Below are 23062 nucleotides of genomic sequence, written 5' to 3' on the forward strand. Positions count from 1 at the left end.
AACCCCCGTAACGAACCTGTAGCCCCCCCCCCCCTCCCGCTACCTTCCCCCGACTATTCTTCCTCTTGTACATTGGCCACAAATAGGTCCCGGAACAGTTGCATGAATGGCTCCCACGTTCTGTGGAAGCCGTCGTCCGACCCTCGGATGGCAAATTTGATTTTCTCCATTTGGAGAGATTCCGAGAGGTCGGACAGCCAGTCCGCAGCTCTGGGCGGTGCTGCTGACCGCCAGCCAAACAGGATTCTACGGCGGGCGATCAGGGAGGCAAAGGCAAGGGCATCCGCCCTCCTCCCCAGGAATAGATCTGGCTGTTCTGAAACCCCGAAGACCGCCACTATCGGGCATGGCTCCACCCTCACTCCCACCACTTTGGACATTACCTCGAAGAAGGCTGTCCAGTACTCCACGAGTCTGGGGCAAGACCAGAACATGTGGGCGTGGTTGGCCGGGCCTCTTTGGCACCGTTCACATCTGTCTTCCACCTCCGGGAAGAACCTACTCATACGGGTTGAGCAAGTTAACATTGAATTACTGTGACATAGCTGAAGTGCCTTCATTACTTACTATCAGCTAACCATATCTATTCAATAATTTACATTATTAATATTTGAGACATAAATACTGATACGGTGATTGTCAGCATGTAAATCTTTCCATCATGTCTATTGGCTGGACATGAAAGCAGGATAGTTTCCTGGTTAGCCATACTGCAGAGGTTAACAGCAAACCATTACTGTACTTTGCCATCCTTAATCATGGACATGATCCAAAGTCCATCGTCACCAAAGCCCTCTTAGGACACATTACCCAAAGGATGAGGAAGAAGGGCTGATAATTTGATCAGAAGGTTTAAAAGATTAAAAATTGTTTCTTGCCTTTATGGTTTGACTGCTTTTTTGATGATGGAGAACATGGGGTTAGTTCAAGCAATGGTTTATACATGCTGTAAATGTTGATGTACTCCAAACTGGCTGATTCTATTGAGATAGTGAGCCAAAATTAAGCATTGTTTCCATCCTGGTGGTGATCCTCAAGAGTTCCTTTTAAAAAAAAAAACATTTTTATTGAAATTTTTTTACAAAATATATAACAACAAACAGTAACAAGCAACAATAAAACAACATAATAAGCATAGCACCCCCAAGACCGTAGCAATGCATATATCGAACCCCCCCCCCCACCCCCTCAAACCCAGTAAACAACAAGAGAACTTGAAAATAAATTAAAATTAAATAAACAAACATAGTCAACCCCCCTTTTCCCCCCTCCCCCCCGGGTTGCTGCTGCTGCTGACCTAGTTCCCTATCGCTGAGCCAGAAAGTCGAGGAAAGGCTGCCACCACCTAAAGAACCCTTGTACCGATCCTCTCAGGGCGAATTTGACCTTCTCCAGCTTAATAAAACCCGCCATGTCATTGATCCAGGTCTCCACGCTTGGGGGTCTCGCATCCTTCCACTATAGCAAGATCCTCCGCCGGTTAATAGGGACGCAAAGGCCAAAACACCGGCCTCTCTTGCCTCCTGCACTCCTGGCTCCACCGCAACCCCAAAAATCGCGAGTCCCCAGCCTGGCTTGACCCTGGATCCTACCACCCTCGACACCGTCCTCGCCACCCCCTTCCAGAACTCCTCCAGTGCCGGGCATGCCCAGAACACATGGGCATGGTTCGCTGGACTCCCCAAACACCTGACACACTTGACTTCACCCCCAAAGAACCTACTCATCCTAGTCCCGGACATATGGGCCCGGTGCAGCACCTTGAATTGGATGAGGCTAAGCCACGCACATGAGGAGGAAGAGTTAACCCTCTCCAGGGCATCCGCCCATGTCCCATTCTCGATCTGCTCCCCCAGTTCCCCCTCCCACTTAGCCTTTAGCTCCTCTACTGACGCCTCCTCCACCTCCTGCATTACCTTGTAGATATCAGATACCTTCCCATCCACGACCCAGACCCCCGAAAGCACCCTATCCCTCACCCCCTCGCGGGAAGCAAAGGGAATCCCTCCACCTGCCGCCTAGCAAACGCCTTTACCTGCAGGTACCTGAACATGTTCCCCGAGGGGAGCTCAAATTTCTCCTCCAACTCTCCCAGGCTCGCAAATCTCCGATCAATGAACAGGTCCCTCAACTTTCTGATGCCCGCTCTGTGCCAACCCTGGAACCCCCCATCAATGTTCCCCGGGACGAACCGATGGTTCCCCCTTAGCGGGGCCTCCATCGAGCCCCCCACTTCCCCCTATGTCGCCTCCACTGCCCCATGATCTTGAGGGTAGCCGTCACCACCGGACTCGTGGTATACCTCGTAGGAGGGAGCGGCAACGGCGCCGTTACCAGGGCCCCCAGGCTTGTGCCTCCACAGGACGCCATCTCCAACCTTTTCCATGCTGCCCCCTCCCCCTCCATCACCCACTTGCGCACCATCGACACATTGGCCGCCCAATAATACCCCGAGAGATTGGGTAACACAGCCCCCTACCATCTCTGCCCCTCTCCAAAAAGACCCTCTTCACCCTCGGGGACCCATGCGCCCAAACAAAGCTTATGATGCTGCTAGTCACCCTCCTAAAAAAGGCCCTAGGGATAAAGATGGGCAAACACTGAAAAAGGAACAAGAACCTCGGGAGCACCGTCATTTTGACGGACTGCACTCTACCCGCCAGCGATAGCGGCACCATGTCCCACCTTTTAAATTCCTCCACCTGCACCCCCAGGTACCTAAAACTCTTCACTGCCCTCTTAAACGGGAGCCTACCAATTCCCCCCTCCTGATCACCTCCTGATGCACTACAAATACCTCGCTCTTACCCAGATTAGCTTATAGCCCGAGAAGCCCCCAAACTTAGCCAACAGCTCCATCACCCCCGGCATTCAGCCCACTGGGTCCGCCACATACACCAGCAGGTCGTCCGCATACAGCGATACCCGATGTTCCTCCCCACCCCGCACCAGACCCCCCCACCTCCCCGACTCCCTCAACGCCATAGCCAGAGGTTCAATTGCCAGTGCAAAAATCCTCAAGAGTTCCTTGATTGACAATCAAAGGGATTTGGGCACCATGGTAGCACAAGTGGATAGTACTGTGGCTTCACAGCGCCAGGGTCCCAGGTTCGATTCCCTGCTGGGTCATTGTCTGTGCGGAGTCTGCACGTTCTCCCGTGTCTGCGTGGGTTTCCGCTGGGTGCTCCGGTTTCCTCCCACAGTCCAAAGACGTGCAGGTTAGGTGGATTGGCCATGATAAATTGCCCTGAGTGACCAAAAAAGGTTAGATGGGGTTATTGGGTTATGGGAGTAGGATGGAAGTGAGGGCTTAAATGGGTCAATGGGCCGAATGGCCTCCTTCTGCACTGTATGGTCTAAGTCAAATATGGATTCATCTGGGACCTTTGTTTTAATAAATATTCCTTTCAAGATTTATTAGAGTGCTTATTCCATTGTTTCCATTGTTTCTGCAAATACCTGAAGCTTAATTGGTGTTGTCAGTGGCAGCACCTCCCATCAAAGTAAGATGATAGACATGCAACCAACCAAATCCATTGGGGATGGGGGGTGGGGGGAACTTTACTTGGTACACTTCAGCTGACGGCTGAAGTGACCAATCCGTGAGAGGTAGGATCTGCCACACGTGCCAGATGTGAAGTAGTTATCAGGTGTCATTATGGTTTGTTGTTTTTGCTGTGGCGGCTGTTGCGCGGCTGAGCGGTGAAATTATACACACGGGGGAGAGGAGGGGAGTAAGGCTTGTTTGTTTTTGTTTGCTGTTATTTTTTATTCACTTTGTATAGTTTTGTAATATCTGCAACCATGCGTATGGGGTGTAGGATTTGGGGGTAGTAAGCGTTAGTTGGTAGGGTGAGGATGGTGGGGAGAGCTGATGTGGGGATGAAGGAATTTGGTGGTGCAAGTTTCAAGTAGGGTGGAGCAGGGGGGGATATGTGGGTTTTTTTCTAAATAAAAAGCGGAATTTAATGGCAAAATTGCAGTTAATTTGTAGCGGGTTTTGAAGGGAGTTCCGGCAAATTCCCCACCACAATCAAACGATATGTAGTCACTTTTTGGGGTCCTAGGGAATTTCTCACCGGTTTAGCTCACACTTTAATTTTTTTCATGATGTGGAGATGCCGGCATTGGACTGGGGTGAGCACAGTAAGAAGTCTTACAACACCAGGTTAAAGTCCAACAGGTTTGTTTCGAATCACTAGCTTTCGGAGCACTGCTCTGGAATTGGCTGCCATTTTGAAAGGGTTCCCTGATCTCTAAGTGAGCTTGTGGGTACAACCCCCCCCCCCCCCCCCCCCCCATCTCCCAAAAGCACCTTAAAGGCCCGCCCACTCCATGACCTCCATCCTTCAAACCTCCACCCTCCTTTCAAAGGCACGGCCCCTCTCGGGCACTGACCCTTGGCAGTGCCATCCAGGTACCTGGGCACCCTTGCACTGCCACCCTGGCAGTGTTCCTGCCAGCTTGGCAGTGCCACCCAGGCACCTTGACATGAAGCAGTTTCTGGATGGCTTGGATTTCTCGGTGGTGGAAGAGGGGACAGTGCAGGGGCTGGGGCCCCCATTTGGGCTGGAGGATGTAATGAGGTGCATTGGTTCACTGCAGTCTGTGAAAGCTCCGGACCTGGGCAGATTCCAGCAGAATTTTATAAATGTTTGCAACAGAGTTGGGGCCTCATCCCCGGAAATGTTTAGTAGCTCGTTAGCCCGAGGAGAGCTCCCACTCACGTTGGCACAAGCTTCGATTTCGCTCATTTTGAAGAAGGGCAACGATCCAGTGGAGTGCAGTTCTTATCGGGCAATATTTTAAAAAATATATAATTTTTGCCATGTTTTCATCATACAAAAAAAACCAGAAGCAAAACAACTCCAATAATATAAAACAGAAAAGAAAGAATTCCCTATCCCGGCCACCTCTCCTTCCTCCGCACCCTCAATATTCACGACAACCAAGTCCCAAAAGTGCATAATAAACAAACCTCAAGAATTGCAGAACCTCTCCTTCACCCCCTCAAGCTCAAACTTCACCTTCTCCAGGGTCAAAAACTCCAGTAGGTCCCCCGCCACGACGAGACACAGGGTGGATGGCTGCCCTAAAATGCCCCCCCCCCAACCCGCCTGCAACTCGGGCTGACCTGACACCCCACCAATGGCTTCTAGGGACCGGGCTTCACATCCGAATGCAAGACCCAGAGATTGTGCTAAATACATCCCGCCAAAACCTGTCCAGCTTCGGGCAAGATCAAAACATGTGATCGTGGTTTGCGAGTCCCCTCTCACAGCGCTCACAGACATCCTCCACCCCCTCAAACATCCTGCTGGACTTTGATTTTGTGAGGTGCGCCCTATGCATGACTTTCAGCTCTAACCTCGCACACGAGATTGAGGCATTTACCCTACGCAGCTCCTCACACCACAATACCTCCCACCCCCACAACTCCTCCTCCCACTTTGCCTTAACCCCCTCCATAGACACCTGTCCTCCAGGATTCTCCCATAGATCATCAAAACAACCTCCCCTCTCCGACACTCCCACTGACAGCACCGCATGCAGCAGTGAGGAGGCCGGTGCTATCGGGAAGGTCGGGTCAACCCGTACTTCTCTCCAACTCCTTCTCGCAATCGTCCTCCAAGATACAAGTCCTTCATTTCCTTAATCCCTAGGGGCGGCACGGTGGCGCAGTGATTAGCATTGCTGCCTACAGCGCTGAGAACCCAGGTTTGACCCCGGTCCAGGAGTGGAGTTTGCACTTTCTCCCCGTGTTTGCGTGGGTTTCACTACGACAACCCAAAGATGTGCAGGTGGATTGCTCTTGCTAAATTGCCCCTTAATTGGAAAACAAATTATTGGGTACTTTAAATTTATTTATATTTAAAACCCCTCTCTTGTCCCATCTCCGAAATCTCACATCCATCCTCTCCGGCTTGAACCACGGTTCCCCCAATCGGCACTTATCGGCCAATATTGCTGTTAAACGTGAATGCAAAGTTGTTGGTCAAGATGCTGACAGTGTGCCTGGAAGATTGTGTGCCGGGGGTGATAACTGAGAACCAGACGGGGTTTGTGAAGGGGCAATATATTAGGAGGATGTTAAATGTGGTGATGACGGCCCGATGAGTCAGGAAGCAATAGTGATAATATCCATGGAGACGGAGAAGGCACTCTATCGGGTTGAATGGGAGTTCCTTTTCAAGGTGCTGGGGGCGGTTTGGTTTTGGGCCGGAGTGATTGGGTGGATTAGGTTGTTGTACAGGACCCAATGGCAAATATTCGCACTAATGTGACAAGTTTGGGGTATTTTGAGTTTACATTGGGAAACAAGTCAGGATGTCCATTTTCCACGTTGCTTTTCTCATTGGCGATTGAACCATTGATAATGGCGCATCGGGCATCGATGGAGTGGAGGGGAATAGTGAGGGGAGTGTGGAACATTAAGTATCCCTATATGCAAATGACTTGCTGTTATATGTAGTGGACTCGATTTCTAGCATGAGTAGGATTATGGAGATACTGACTAAATTAGGCATGTTTTCGGGGTATAAGTTAATTGTGGGGAAAAGCGAGGTGTTCCAGGTAAGTTCCTAGCTACAAGGAAGGGACCTGGAGAATTTGTCGTTCCGGCAGGTTAGGTCAGGTTTTTGGTGTCTGTGAATACAGGTGGTGGTGCATAGCTGGGCTCTGCATCAATTGAATGTGGCTAATTTGGTAGCGGGAGTGAATGATAATTTAAAGAAATGGGACCTTCTTCTGCTATCGCTGGCAGAGCTGTTCCAAACCGTGAAAATGACAATCCTCCTAAAGTGTTATTTATTTTTCAGAATCTCCCAATTTTCCTGCCTAAATATTTTGGCGGGGGGGGGGGGGGGGGGGGGATAAATAGGATAATTTTGCCTTTATATGGGTGGGCACACAAGGTACCTCTGATTCAGAGAGTATTGGGGGGTGTTGCCGTGGCCAAATTTGCTGAATTATTATTGGATGGGTCTTGGAGGAAGGGTCGGTTTGGGGGCGGATGGAGGTGGCTTCATGTATGGGGAAAAGTTTGAGGGCTCTGGTGAAGGCTCCGCTTTTGTTCTCGCCGGCCAAACACTATAGGAGCCCGGTAGTGGTTGCTTCGTTAAGAGTTTGGAATCAGTTCAGGCATCATTTATGCTAGAGAGCATGTCGCTGTGGGCGCTGATCTGTGGAAATCATAGATTTATTCCAGCAGGATTTAGAAATGGGAGGGAATAGAGAGGTTTAGGGACTTTTCGTGGAAGGTAGATTTGCAGAGTGGGTGGAACTGGTAGAGAAGTTTCAGTTGCCATGGCGGAATGGATACCGGTACTTGCAAATTAGGAATTTCGTGAGGAAGGAGTTGGCCTCGATTCCGTGGTTACCGCCGCCTTCGTTGCTAGAAATTATTGTGTCTGAGGATGAGATGGGGAAGGGCAATGTCTTGGATATCTATGGACAGTTTTTTTAATATAAATTTAGAGTACCCAATTAATTTTTTCCAATTAAGGGACAATTTAGAGTGGCCAATCCACCTACCTTGCACATCTTTGGGTTGTGGGGGCAAAACCCACACAAACACGGGGAGAATGTGCAAACTCCACACGGACAGTGACACAGAGCCGGGATCAAACCTGAGACCGCGGTGCCGTGAGGCAGCAATGCTAACCATTGTACCACCGTGCTGCTCCATCTGTGGACAGTTAATGGAGAGGGAGAGGGCTTTGATAGAGGAGATAAAGAGGAAATGGGAAAAGGAGCTGGGTGGAGCATTTGAGGGAGGGGGCTCTGGAATGAGATTTTGAGCAGGATAAACTCTACCTCCTCATGTGCGAGATTGAGTTTAATTCAATTTGAAGTGGTGCACAGAGCGCATATGACAAAGACATGTAAGAGGGTTTTTTTCTGGAGTTGGAGGACCGATGTGAGCGGTGTTTTTTTATATAAACATTTTATTGAGGTATTTATGGTTTTATAACAGTAACACAAGAAACAGTGTACGTACAAATATAAACATAGTGGAAAAGCCGTCTTCCTCTCTCACAGGTCCCAGCTTTTCTAGCCTCCTACTCCACATTAAACTACCCCCACTGCCCCCCTCCCCCTTCTGCTGACGGTTAATTTTCCCTAAAGAAGTCGACGAACGGCTGCCATCTCCGGACGAACCCTAACATTGACCCTCTCAAGGCGAACTTGATTTTCTCCAGAAAGAGAAAGCTAGCCATGTCAGTTAGCCAGGTCTCCGACTTTGGGGGCTTTGAGTCCCTCCAAGCTAATATTATCCGTCTCCGGGCTACCAGGGAAGCAAAGGCCAGAAAGTCTGCCTCTTTCTCGTCCTGGATTCCCGGGTCTTCTGACACCCCAAAAATCGCCACCTCTGGACTCGGCGCCACCCTTGTTTTCAATACTTTGGACATGACCTCCGCAAACCCCTGCCAGAATCGGGCATACCCAGAACATATGAACATGGTTCGCTGGTCCTCCCGCACACCTTGCACACCTATCTTCCACCCCAAAGAACCCCCCCCCATCCACATCCTATTCATGGCTATATTCGCTGCCCAATAATAATTACTAACGTTCGGGAGTGCCAGCTCGCCCTCCCCTGGCTGCGCTCTAACATCCCCCTTTTAACTCACAGGGTCTTACCTGCCCATACAAAGCCCTTGTTGACCCGTTTAGAAGAGGACCAAGGAATAAAGATGAGGAGACACTGAAACACAAACAGGAATCTTGGGAGGACCGTCATTTTCACTGCCTGTACCCTCCCAGTCAGTGACAATGGGAGCACGTCCCAACTCCGAAAATCCTCCTTCATTTGGCCTACTAGTCGAGCCAGGTTAAGCTTGTGCAGCCGTTTCCATTCCCGCGCCACCTGGATGCCTAGTTACCGAAAGCTTCCCCTACCACTCTAAACGGCAGCTCACCAAATCGCCTCTCCTGCCCCCTCGCCTGCATCGCGAACATCTCGCTTTTCCCTATGTTCAATTTATAACCCGAAAACTGCCCAAAACCCCCAGAATCCCCATAATTTCTTCCATCCCTTCCAATGGGTCCGACACCTATAAGAGCAGAACATCCGCGTATAGCGAGACTCTGTTTTCCACCCCACTCCCGGGCTAATCCCTTTCAACCCTTTGAGGTTCTCGACGCAATTGCCAGTGGTTCGATGGCCAGTGCGAACAACAGCGGGGAGAGGGGGCATCCCTGCCTCGTACCCCGGTGCAGCCTAAAATAGCCGATGTCATCCTGTTCATCCGAACACTCGCCACGGGCGCCTGATACAGCAGCCTGACCCAGTCAATGAAGCCTGGTCCAAATCCAAACCGCCCCAGTACGTCCCACAGATAATCCCATTCCACCCGGTTAAATGAACTGGAAATGAAATGAAAATTGCTTATTGCCACAAGTAGGCTTCAAATGAAGTTACTGTGAAAAGCCCTTAGTCGATACATTCCGGTGCCTGTTCGGGGAGGCTGGTACGGGAATTGAACCATGCTACTGGCCTGCCTTGGTCTGCTTTAAAAGCCAGCGCCCTGTGCTAAACCAGCCCCTAAATGCCTTCTCTGCGTCCATTGCGACCACTACCTCTATGTCCCTACCCTCTGGGGGCACCATGATAGCATTCAACAGTCTTCTTACATTGGCCGCCAACTGCCTCCCCTTAACAAATCCTTCTGGTCCTCCCCAATCACGTCCGGGATGCAGTCCTCAATCCTTGAGGACAAGATCTTAGCCAACAATTCGGCGTCTACATTTAGTAGGGAGATCTGTCTGTAGGACCCGCAAAACTCCGGGTCCTTATCTCGCTTCAGAATCAATGAGATAGTGGCCTGTGACATCCTCGGGGACAGCTTCCCTCTCTCCCTTACCTCATTAAATGTCCTCATCAGCAGTGGCCCCAGCATCCCAGAGAACTCCACGGGGTACCCATCCTGACATTTCGTCATCTGTCTACGCACCTCCTCATCAGCTAAAAGTCTCACATCCAGCGTCCAGTACGGGCGCTGGCGACTCTCCTTGCTCACCTGTAGGTCAACCCAGTGCGGGCATGATCAGAGATCGTGATCGCTGACTACTCAGTGTCCACATCCCCCGTCAGCCTGGTTAGGGGGGGGGCACACATGTTTTGGTCCTGCCTGAAATTGGTGGGATTTGGGAGTCCTTTTCGGGGATGATATCAAAGATCTTGGGGGTGAAGGTGGCCCCGAGCTGATGGGTGGTATTTCGGGTATCAGAAGATCCGGGAGTGCAGGAAGGGAGAGAGGCTTTTATGTTGGCCTTTGCATCTCTGATAGCCCGAAGGAGGATCATGTTAGGGTGGCCTGCTCAGGAACCTCCAACCAAGGGCGAGAGGGGTGAATCACCTGGCGGTTTGGCATTAGGGGGTTTAGTGGGGGGGAGCGGTTCTCCTTGAGGCGGAAGCTGTTCATCTCCTTCTTTAAGAGTTGGTAAATGTCAGCGGGGGGATGTTTTATATAATAGTTATAAAGTGGGGCATGTGGGATGGTATGGTGGCGGGTGTGTTTGTAGTGAGAAATGTATAAGGATGAATGTAACTTTGGGCGCGATTCTCCGCAAATGCGGAGAGTCGTGAAGGCTGCCGTGAAACTGGCCGTGTTTCACGGCAGGCTCCGCGCCCCCTCCCGGGACCCGATTCTGCTCCCCGGTCGGGGCTAGCAGCGGGGGCCCCGTGAACCTCGGCATCGCAGGCTTAGCGAACTTCGCTAAGCCCGCGCGCCAAGGGTAACGGCGGCTGACGCGCACGATGACGTCAGCCGCGCATGCGCGGATTGGACGGCTCCGACCCGCGCATGCGCGGATGACATCATCACGCATATGCGTGAAACCCGCGCATGCGCGGGCCGTTATGCCCCTCAGCCGCCCCACGGACTGATCCAGCGGGGCAGCGGAGGAACAAAGAGTGCGCGGGGTTCGGACCCGCTGCCCGCGATCAGTGCCCACCGATCACAGGCCCATGCCACCCTTGGCACGGCCGTAGTGCGGCCGTGCCAATCGGTGCCATGGTTCTCGAGAACAGCACTTTGCGGCCGTTTCCACGAACTGTGAGAGCAAGTGTGTTGGAGTTCGTGAAAACGGCCGTAAAGGCCTGGGAAATCGGCCCATCGGATTGGGGAGATTCGCTGCTCGCCGTAAAAAAACGGCGAGCAGCGATTCGTGTCGTGGGCGGCCGTAGGGGGGGGGGAGAGAATAGCGGGAGGTCGGGAAAAATGTCAGGAAGGCCCTCCCGCTATTCTCCGACCCGTCGTAGGGGGCGGCGAATCGCGCCCATTGTGTTTTGTAAATAAAATCAACATGTCCTGACTAAAAATGTTTTTTTTAAATAGTCCATATTCCATAATCTCTTGCATTGAGTTGTATGCCTCATTTTAATATATACTAGGACAAATGAGTGTGACTACATATTTGCTAACTTTTCAACACTTGGGTGCCTTAATGGTGAGGTATAAAAAGGTAAGATACAATCTCGGTTATTTTCTGAGATGACTGAAGGTAATGTACATTTTTTTTTGAAGAGTTGTCCAAGTTTGCCTTTATTAGTGTTATTGTCATAATTTATTACTGATTACTTTATTGCACCTCTATCTATTTATTTGTTAATTTATTCATTCAGGTCGGGATGCCCAGGCTGTAAACCGACAGTATTACCAAAAGATCACTCAGTTAGAGCAAGAAGCTGAGCAGGCCAAGACTGAGCTGTCAGAAGCTCAGAAACAACTGCAGGAACTGGAGAACAAGGAACTCCGGGATGCGACAGAGAAAGCAAAGTTACAAAAAGAATTTCGCAAGAAAATGGAGACAGCTAAAGATAAAATGCAGGTTAGATATTTATATAATAGATTAAAGTAAGAAATATTCAAAATTAATCCAGTATGTAAAATTCAGCAAATAAATCATTGGATAGTTTCGAGAGCAAGTGTTTCGAGTCAAGGGTAGGTCTGAATTATACTTGGGGATTGCAATGTGCGATCAATCCGCATCGTTATTTGTAACGTCAACTTCATGCTGCCTCCACATTTGAAAGATATCTGCATCCAGGCAATGCTTGCCGTGCTGTTCACATCAGCAAGGAACCAATGTTATGAGTTGTTAGCCCTACTTGAAGCTAGCCAGCACTCCTTGAAGCTAACTTTCACCTCTTAAAGAAGAGATGCATTGTGGTTGGAGTGGGTGCTGGCAGTCACTGAATCTAAGAGAATCTAACCTGGGAAAGAGTGTATGTTGGAACAACAAATCTTTTGGGTGCGGCATAGGCAGTCCTCGTGGAGGAGGTTGAAAGGAGGAGACAGAGCCTGTGTCCACAGGTGAGAAGAAGGCCCTCCAGAACCATGGTTGAAAGGCTGTGACAGCAGGTAGCCGTGGAGGTTAATGCCAGGGGCCGTGCCCCAAGGACCTGAATGCAGTGACACAGGAAGTCCACAGAAAGTGATCTCATGAGTAGCCAAGAGTTGTGACATCTTCAAATGTCAAATCTTACAATCCGCACTCGTAACTTCAGCCTCAGCACCACCCAGTTACTCATCATTGAGCCGAATGTTCACATGCTTCACCTCACCCTCACACACCAGGTACTTCTTCAAACCTCACGCCCATTTCTCACGGCTTGCATAGACTGTCAGCTATTTAACTATGTCAACTGCATCACTGAAACCTATTGCAGAATACTCACTGATTTGTCCAAGTGGCCAAATAGTGTTTTCCCAAATTATTATCTCTAAAAGCATTCTCACCACCAAGGTTAAACTAACTGGCCTGTACTTCCTTGTCTTATCCTTACATTCTTTTTTTTTTTTTTAATTTCAATTAAGGGGCAGTTTAGTGTGGCCAACCCTCCTACCATGCATATCTTTAGGTTGTGAGGGTGAGACACAGGCAGACATGGGGAGAATGTGTAAGCTCCACACAGACAGTGACCCGGGGCCGGGATCGAATCCGGGTCCTCGGCGCCGTGAGGCTGCAGTGCTTTTTTCGTAAATTTAGAATACCCAATTGATTTTTTTTTTCCAATTAAGGGGCAATTTATCGACGCCAATCCACCTACGCTGCACATCTTTGGGTTGTGGTGGCGAAACCCACGTAAACACGGGGCGAATGTGCAAACTCCACAAAGTAAATGACCCAAAGGCGGGATCGAACCTGGGACCTCGGCGCCATGAGGCAGCAATGCTAACCACTGCACCACCATGTTACCCCTTACTCCCTTTTTTAAACCAGAGTGCAATATTTGCAATTCTCCAAATGGAGGTTGAACATTTTACTACAGTGGGGAAGAGGGAATCATGCCTAGTCATCTTTTAACTCTGTTACAGAATAAGACTGGCTGACCTCTTTGGAGCACCACCTGTATGATCTCTCAAAGGATGACGTTGAAGAGAAAGCAATAAAATATCAGGACCCAAGCTTTGTGCTTTAAAAAAAAAGATTTGGATTGGGGCTGGTGGAGTTACATTTGACCATTGCCAAGGTTTCTTTGGGCATTGGGTGAGGGTTGGGGCAGGGTGGTTTGCAGGTGCTTCTTCCACAACAAAGGAAGAGATGGGACGATGAGATGACATGATTGGCTGGAATTCCAGTTTACTTCAATGCTGTTGCTCCAGAATATTATACACTTGCATGGAGCAGGCTCACATTACTTGCATAGACTTCATCCTGGAAGTAATGTTAACAATAATTTGAAAGGCTAAATCGTGAAGTAATTAGTTGTTAGGATACCAGGCTGCTTTGGTTTGAATAGCTTTGCTCATTAAAATGAAAGTCTGGTAGTTACAAGTATATTTCTGCCTTTGGTGGAACAAAGTAATTGAAGTATATTGATCCTGTTTCTTTTAGACCCTGCAGAGGAAGCAGCAGGAAACAAAAAAGTTGTTTTCTTTATCAGCGCAGAGTGAGAAACGTTTCGTCCAACTAAGCCAGAATGTGCAAAATATGAAACAACAGCAACAGCTGCTTCAGAAAAAACTGCATGAAGAAAGTGAGAAAAAACTAAAATTGGAAAATGAGATTCAAAGAGATCAACAACTGATTAAAGTAAGAACATTTCACAATACAATTAACAATCACAAAGATTTATATAAGTGGTATGTATAATTAAGTTTTCAGGTGCACATATGAAAGATGCCAGGGTGGATTCCCCTGATGGATCACCCGAAAAACAGGATGATCGCTGGGTGCCAGATCTGTTGCAGTGTTCTGCTGCTCTGCGACCAGCCCCAGTGAAGTACCCAGCTGCCGCTGGCGACACAATGCATATTCACAATTTACATGTATTTAAACCTAATTAACGGGCTGGCAGCCCAAATCACCACACCCCTGTTATGCAACCTCCTTGTTCTTTGTTCCTGGAAATGCGAAGTTTGTTATCGTATCCCGGGCGCTCCCTCTGGCTGTAATTTCCCTGCCTCTCACCCCCCCCCCCCCAACCACCTCCCTGGTTCTCCTCTCTTGCCCCCCCCCCCCCCCCCCCCCCCCCCCCCCCCGCTTCCACCCCCACTTCCGCCCCCCTCCCCCCCTCCTGTGGTTCGCCTTTCTTTCCGCTTAGGTTTAGCTGTCGTCCGTCCCCCCCTTTCCCAGTCTATCTCTCCCTCTCATGCTTTGGCTACTTTCCCCTGATTCTTGGCTACGTGGCTATTCTTCTGCTTGTTCGTTGGCCACAAACAGGTCCTAGAACAATTGGGTGAATGACTCCCACGTTCTGTGAAAGCCGTCATCTGACCCTCGGATGGCAAATTTGATTTTCTCCATTTGGAGACATTCTGAGAGGTCGGACAGCCAGTCTGCTGCTTTGGGTGATGCTGCTGACTGCCAGCCAAACAGAGTTCTATGGCGGGCGATCAGGGATGCAAAGGCAAGGAAGTCAGCTCTCCTCCCCAGGAATAGATCTGGCTGGTCTGAAACCCCGAATTTCTGTGCTATAACATGCCATTACAACAAATGATATAAAACCAGCAATTGCTGTCTCTTGGTTTTTTAATGGTGGATTGACAAATACCCACATTGAAACATGAGCCAATATCTGTTATCAAAAATGAATGTGATGAGGAAAGAACAAATTCTGTCAGAATGTTTTCGATCTTGCAATAGTATTTACATCCGCTGCCCTGAAATGAAAAGATAACTCAAAAAATTCTAACAGTATTATCTTCTGAAATAAAATCAGAATTTCAAGATAAATTTGTTTCATTTCTCCAGGAGCTGGAGCTAAAGCGAGAGCAACAGCAGAAAATTCTGAAAAGAAAAGCTGGAGAAATTACCCATTTGAAGAAAAGGAAGGGCTCCCCTGTCATCTCACAGGAACAGCAGGTGCGCTTACAAAGCTGTAGAACTGCCTGGTTGCTATGTGTGTTCTCTAAACAATATTTTTATTGTCCCAATGGAACAGAAGGTTACGTTAAATACAGATTGGGTTGTTGATTTGCTGTAACCCGATTTGCGTTACCACCTGGTTGATACCCCAGGAGCCACTCGCTGAGGTACGGTCCCATGACCATCAGTACTTCCAGTGGTTGAGTAAAGATCCATTACTATGTGAGGCTGAGTTTCACACACAAACGTACGGCCAACATGTTTGCATTGTTAAAAATAGTGGAACTGACTCAACCCTTTCTTGAGCTAGTTTCCCATAAGAGGTTTACATCTGTCTATTAAGCACACAGCTGCATTCGTTCCTCAGTTATTTTTAAACAAATAGTAGTGGTATATTGAAGAATATGAGGCAGGTACAGTACATATGGAAAATAATAATTCATGGGCAACTGTGGTGTTTATCTAGTTCAAGGTGGGCACGTAAAAGACATTGACCCAACTCCAAATGTGCAGCGAAAACAAAGAGTGGGGAATACTCAGCAGATCTGGCAGTATCTATGGAGAGAGAGTTAATTTTTTTGAGTCAAATATGACTAATCTTCAGGACTGAAGCGGGGTAGAAATGTGATGGGTTTTATGCTGTCGAAAGGGGGGGGGGAGAGAGAGAGAGGAGGCGGAAGAACAAAAGCAAATCATAGAATCACAGAATTTACAGTGCAGAAGGAGGCCATTCGGCCCATCAAGTCTGCAGGGCCCCTGGAAAGAACACCCTACCCAAGCCCACGCCTCCACCCTATCCCCATAACCCAAAAATCCCACCTATCCTTTGTGGACACTCGGCAATTTTTCATGGCCAAACCACCTAACCTGCGCATCTTTGGACTGTGGGAGGAAACCGGAGCACCTGGAGGAAACCCACGCAGACACGGGGAGAATGTGCAGACTCCGCACAGACAGTGACCCAAGCCGGGAATCAAAGCCAGGTCCCTGGCACTGTGAAGCAATAGTGCTAACCACTGTGCTACCGTGCCGCTGGATTGGGGAGAGGGCAGTAGAGAGAGGACGGTAGAGATTAAGGACGAGATCTACCGGTCGTGTTACACCCTTGCTCGAGCGCAATGCGGCCAGTAGATTCCGTGAGAAGCCTCTCACGGGCTTCCTGGCAGCCTTTACGCCTCGCGGGACTTAGGCCGATCCCGCGAGGCATCGGAATCACGGCCATAAGGGGCTTGACCAAATGGCACACCCCTAAGTAGGTATGAAAACTACTTACCTGGGATCGACTGGCCTCCCAGATTTGACCAGCCTCCGCCTGTGGACCAGGAGGAACTAGGGGGGTCTGCCAGGCCATCGGGGTGGTCAGGGGTGGTGCAGGACTGCTCCCTGACCCACCCCCTGGAACGCAGGCACCTTGGCACTGCCACCCTGGCCCTGTGCACGACGTTGACTCATTCACCCTCCGGCACACCTCACACCATTACCCCTCTTCAATATACTTCCCCAACTCTTCCTCTCACTTCACCTTAACCCTCTCTAGCAAAATGTTATCTTCCCCAGAGTCACCCCATAAATTGCCGACACCATCCCCTGTCGTCAATATCTCTTCCAACAGTGTGGGAGCCGGCACCATCGGAAAGCTCTGTATCTCCTTCCTGGCAAAATTTTGGACCTGTATTTACATAAACATCTCCCCCTGCCCCAACCCATATTTCTCTCCCACCTCCTCCAACTTCGCAAACTGGCCTCCTAGAAAAAAATCCTTTAATACCCTAACTCCCCTCTCCTCCCGTCTCCCAAAATTCCCACTTTCCTGGCACAAATCTATGATCGAATCGTCATTTCCCTCGATCCCGCCCACAACCTAAAGTGCTACCGCAACTGCCTCCAGATCTTCAGCGTCGCCACAACCACCGGACTCCCTGAATATTTCCCCGGGGCCATGGGGAGCAGTACTGTTGCCAATGCCCTCAACCCCGACTCCCTGCATAGACTAAGTTAATTATTCTTATTCTGGATTGTTCTTTCCCGTATCTAACCTAAATAGTAATGATTACTGTCCCCTAAATGTTCTCCTACTGGCACTTGATCTTCTTGGCCACTTTATTCCCAAAAACCCCCACGACGGGTCGGAGAATAGCAGGAGGGCCTTCCCGACATTTTTCCCGACCTCCCGCTATTCTCCCCCCCCACGCCCGACACGAATCGCTGCTCGCCGTTTTTTTACGGCGAGCGGCGATTCTCCACTAGCCGATGGGCCGATTTCCCAGGCTTTTACGGCCGTTTTCACGAATGGCAACACACCTGCTCTCACCGTTCGTGAAAACGACCGCAAAGTGCCGTTCTGGGTAACCATGGCACCGATTGGCACGGCCGTGGAAAGGGTGCCATGGGCCCGCAATCGGTCGGCACCGATCGCGGGCAGCGGGTCCGAACCCCGCACACTCTTTGTTCCTCCGCCGTCCCGCTGGATCAGTCCGCGGGGCGGCTGAGGGGCATACCGGCCCGCGCATGTGCGGGTTTCACGCATATGCGTGATGACGTCATCCGCGCATGAGCGGGTTGGAGCCGTCCAATCCGCGCATGCGTGGCTGATGTCATCGTGCGCGTCAGCCGCCGTTAACTTTGGCGCGCGGGCTTAGCAAATTTCGCTAAGCCTGCGATGCCGTCGTTCACGGGGCCCCGCTGCTAGCCCCGACCGGGGAGCAGAATCGGGTCCCGGGAGGGGGCGGGAGCTGCCGGGAAACACGGCCGGTTTCACGGCAGCCTTCACGACTCTCCGCATTTGCGGAGAATCGCGCCCCAAGTCTCGCAGTCTCTTCTCTTTATTGGACTGAAAACATACTGCTGCAGAGAATTTTCCTAAACACTAGGAACTCTTGTCCCTTTTGCCCTTTAAACGACCAATAACCCCGGCTATATTGGATAATTAATGTATCATTTTTACACCTCACTACACCGAGCAATGTATAGTTAATGCACCCTTTTTTTGTTCCTTAGCTCCAGTTAATTCTGTCCTTGACCCCTCTGGGACATGCTTTCTCTCCAGCACTGCAACATTCTCCTTAATCAAACTGCCACCCCTCCCCTTTTCTTCCTTGATCTTTCCTGAACACCTTGTTTCCAGGAATATTTAATACCCTATCCTGCCCTCTTTAAGCCATGTCTATTATAGCCACATTGTATTTCCACATGATATCCTGCGCTTGTAGTGTACCAATCTTATTTACCACACTCCATGCATTTACATACATGAACAGTAACCTCGATTTAGACTTTATTACTTTCTCCCTTACCCTGAACCCAGCTGATAACTTATTATTTCCTACTCTAATGAAATCTATCTCTCCCGGTATTCTGTGCTCCTTGGTATTCCTCTGATATTGTCTCCCGATTCCCACACCTCTGCCAGGTTGAGGTAAACCCTCCACAATAGTTAAGATTTGCCGTTTGTTTACCTTTTTTTGCAACTTCCTGAGCTCCCCAACATTTGTACTCCCCTCCCCACTTTTTGTTTTAGAAGATTAATAACATGGGAATAGGAGTATGCCATTCAGTGCCTTGAGCCTAGTCCCAAATTCAATTAGATCATGAATAAGTTTTTTTTAAAAGGTTGCCACCACCAGAAGAACCCTTGTACCGACCCCCTCAGGGCAAACTTGACCCTCTCCAGTTTGTGGAACCCGGCCATGTCATTGATCCAGGCCTCCGGGCTCGGGGGCATCGCGTCCCTTCACTGTAAAAGAATCCTACGCCAGGTTACTAGAGACGCAAAGGTCAGGATACCGGCCTCCCTTGCCTTCTGCACTCCCGGCTCCGACGCTACCCCAAAGATAGCGAGCCCCCAGCCCGGGTCCACCCTGGAACCGACCACCTTGGACAAGGTCCCCGCCACCCCCTTCCAGAACCCCTCCAATGTCGTACACGCCCAGAACATGTGGATGTGATTCACCGGGCCTCCCGAACACCTCCCACACCTGTCCTCACCCCCAAAGAACCGGCTCAGCCTGGCCCCAGTCATGTGCGCCCTATGCAGCACCTTCAGCTGAATTAAGCTGAGCCATGCGCAAGAGGAGGCCGAATTCACCCTCCCCAGGGCATCCGTCCACGTCCCCTTGTCGATCCCCTCCCCTAGCTCCTCCTCCCAATTCGCTTTCAGCTCCTCCACCGAGGCCTCCCCCCCCCCTCCTGCATCACCTGATAAATTGCCGAGATCCTACCCTCACCGAGCCACGTCCCCGAGAACACCATGTCCTGCACCCCCCTTGGCGGCAATAGCGGAAACTCCGTCACCTGCCCCTTAACAAACGCCCAAATCTGCATATGCCTGAAAGTATTCCCGGGGGGAGACCCCACTTCCCCTCCAACTCCTCTAAGGTCGCAAACTTCCCGTTGAGGAAAAGGTCCCCCATCCGCCTGATGCCTGCCCTATGCCAACTCAAAAACCCACCATCTATTCTCCCTGGTGCAAACCGGTGGTTGACCCGTATCGGGGTCCAAACTGAGGCCTTCACTCCCCCCCTATGCCGCCTCCACTGCCCCCAAACTTTGAGGGAAGCCACCACTACTGGACTCGTAGAATACCTTGCCGGGCGGAGTGGGAGCGGAGCCGTCACCAATGCCTCCAAACTCGTGCCCACACAGGACGCCACCTCCAACCTCTTCCATGCGGCACCCTCCCCCTCCATCACCCACCTACGAATCATTGCCACATTCGCAGCCCAGTAGTACCCACACAGGTTGGGCAACGCCAAACCACCTACCTCCCTGCCTCGCTCCAGGAATACCCTCCTCACTCTCGGGGTCTTCCGCGCCCACACGAACCCCAGAATACTCTTATTAACCCTCCTAAAAAAGGCCGTCGGAATCAAGATGGGGAGACACTGGAAGAGAAACAAAAACCTAGAGGAGCACCGTCATCTTAACCGACTGGACCCTGCCCGCCAAAGAGAGTGGCAGCGCATCCCACCTCCTAAACTCCTCCTCCATCTGTTCCACCAATCTCGAAAAGTTTAGCCTATGCAGGGCCCCCCAGCTCCTAGTTATCTTGACGCCTAGATATCTAAAGCTCCTCTCCGCCCTCTTCAACGGGAGCTCCCCTATCTCCCTCTCCTGGTCCCCCAAGTGCAACACAAACAGCTCACTCTTCCCCACGTTGAGCTTATAGCCCGAAAAGTCCCCAAACTTCCCAAGTATCCTCAACACCTCTGGCATCCGCCCTGCCGGATCCGCGATGTACAACAGTAAATCATCTGCGTACAGTGAAAACCGGTGCCCCCCCCCCCCCCCCCCCCCCCCCCCCCCAAAATCCCCCTCCAGTTCTTCAAATCCCTTAGCGCCATGGCCAGGGGTTCAATCGATAACGCGAAGAGCAGGGGAGACAAGGGGCACCCCTGCCTCGTCCCCCGGGATAGCCGAAAGTCCTCCGACCTCCTCCCATTCGTCACCACGCTCGCTACCGGGGAACTATACAGCAGCCTCACCCATCTAATGAATCCCTCACCAAACCTAAACCTCCTCAACACTTCCCACAGGTAGCTCCACTCTACCCTATCGAAAGCTTTCTCTGCATCCATCGATGCTACTATTTCCGCCTCCCCATTCGCCGATGACATCATCATAAGATTAAGAAGCCGCCGCACATTGACATTCAGCTGCCACCCCTTCACAAACCCCGTTTGGTCCTCATCGATAACCAGCGAGACCACATCTTCCACCCTCCTGGACAGTATCTTAGCCAACAACTTTGGGTCCACGTTGAGGAGCGAGATCGGCCTGTAAGACCCACACTGGAGGGGGTCCTTATCCCGCTTCAGAATCAGTGAGATTATTGCTCTAGACATTGTAGGGGGCAAAGCCCCCCCCCTCCCTCGCCTCATTCAGTGTCCTCACTAACAACGGGCCCAGAAGGTCTGAGAACTTCTTATAAAACTCCACCGGGAACCCGTCAGGTCCCGGTGCTTTCCCTGTCTGCATGCTCCCCAGCGCCTCCATTAGCTCCTCCAACTCGATTGGGGCCCCCAGACCCTCCACCCGCTCCTCCTCCACTCTTGGGAACTCCTGTTTATCCAGAAAGCGGTCCATCCCGCCCACCTCCCTAGGGGGCACCGACCGGTACAGCTCCTCGTAAAAGGATCTGAACACCCCATTAATGTCCCTACCACTCCGCACCAGGTTCCCTCCTGCATCTGTGACTCCCCCATCTCTCTCGCTGCCTCCCGCTTCCGGAGATGGTGGGCCAGCATTCGATTTGCCTTCTCCCCGTACTTGTACACCGCCTCCTGCGCCCTCCTCCACTGCGCCTCTGCCTTCCGGGTGGTCAGTATATCGAACTCCGCTTGGAGACTGCGACGCTTCCTCAAAAGCCCCTCTTCCGGGACATCCGCATACCTCCTGTCCACCCTTACCATTTCTTCCACCAACCTCTCCCTCTCAACCCTCTCCCCCTTTCCCTGTGCGCACGAATAGATATCAGCTCCCCTCTAACCACCGCCTTCAACGCTTCCCAGACCACCCCAACTTGCACCTCCCCATTGTCATTAGCTTCCAAATACCCCTCTATGTACCTAAGGACCCGCCCACATACTTTCTCCTCTGACAGAAGCCCCACATCTAACCTCCACCGCGGGCGCTCATCCTTCCCCTCCCCCAGCTCCAGGTCCACCGAATGCGGAGCGTGGTTAGATATAACTATCGCCGAATACTCCGCCCCCACCACTCTCGGGATTAACACCCTGCTGAGGACAAAAAAATCAATCCAGGAATAAGCCTTGTGGACATGGGAGAAAAAGGAAAACTCCCTACCTCCCGGCCTCAAAAACCTCCAAGGGTCTACCCCTCCCATTTGATCCATGAACCCCCTCAGCACTGAAGCTGCCGCCGGCCTCTTGCTGTCTTAGACCTTGAACGATCCAGAGCTGGGTCCAACACAGTATTAAAATCCCCTCCCAAGATCAAGCCCCCGGTCTCCAGGTCCGGAATCCGGCTCAACATTCGCCGCATGAAACCCGCATCGTCCCAATTGGGGACGAACACATTAACCAGAACCATCCACTCCCCTTGAAGCCTACCACTCACCATTACGTATCTACCACAGCTGTCCGCCACCACACTCGACGCCACGAACGACAAGCTCTTGCCAACTTAAATCGCCACCCCTCGATTCTTCGCATCTAGCCCTGAGGGAAACACCTGTCCAACACAGCCCTCTTCTCAGCCTCACCTGATCCGCCACCTTAAGGTGCGACTCCTGGAGCATAGCCACGTCCGCTCCCAGCCCCATCAAATGCGCTAAGACCCGGGACCGCTTCACCGGTCCATTCAGCCCCCTCACGTTCCATGTGACCAGCCAAATCTGGGGGGTCTTCCCCCTCCCTCTGCGCCGGTCAGCCATAGCTCTCCCTCGGCTCACCACGTGCCCGCAGAACCCCCCAGGCCCCATCCCCACAGTGGCAGTCTCTCTCTCTCTCTCTCTCTCTCTCTCTCTCTCTCTCTCTCTCTCTCTCTCTCTCTCTTCCCCCCCCCCCCCCCCATCACCAGCAGTTTCCCTTTGGCCCCTCCAGCAGCAACCCAGTACCATCCCCCCCCTCAAGCCTCCCCTCCCCCCAATCTAAGGCCCCCCCCCAGCTGCGTACTCCCTTCCATCGTACTTCCGTAAGTCAACTGACTCCTGCTGACCCCGGCTGCTCCCACCACCCCAAAGACCCCCCTTTCAGTGCCGGTCCCGCCCACTGCGCCTCCAGTGCGG

General features: G+C 51.1%; 1 protein-coding gene across 2 annotated transcripts in view; it reads left to right on the forward strand.

The window, feature by feature from the left end:
* Positions 1 to 23062, forward strand: part of LOC119970367 (kinesin-like protein KIF27) — a 144880-nt gene that overhangs the window by 62989 nt on the left and 58829 nt on the right. For both annotated transcript variants that reach the window (XM_038804869.1, XM_038804871.1), the window contains 3 exons: positions 11630 to 11835; positions 13846 to 14043; positions 15205 to 15315. In XM_038804869.1, the coding sequence (XP_038660797.1) occupies positions 11630 to 11835; positions 13846 to 14043; positions 15205 to 15315 (515 nt within the window). The remainder of the gene's footprint in view (positions 1 to 11629; positions 11836 to 13845; positions 14044 to 15204; positions 15316 to 23062) is intronic.

Source organism: Scyliorhinus canicula, chromosome 8 (genome assembly GCF_902713615.1).
Source record: "Scyliorhinus canicula chromosome 8, sScyCan1.1, whole genome shotgun sequence".
NCBI classification, from domain to species: domain Eukaryota; kingdom Metazoa; phylum Chordata; class Chondrichthyes; order Carcharhiniformes; family Scyliorhinidae; genus Scyliorhinus; species Scyliorhinus canicula.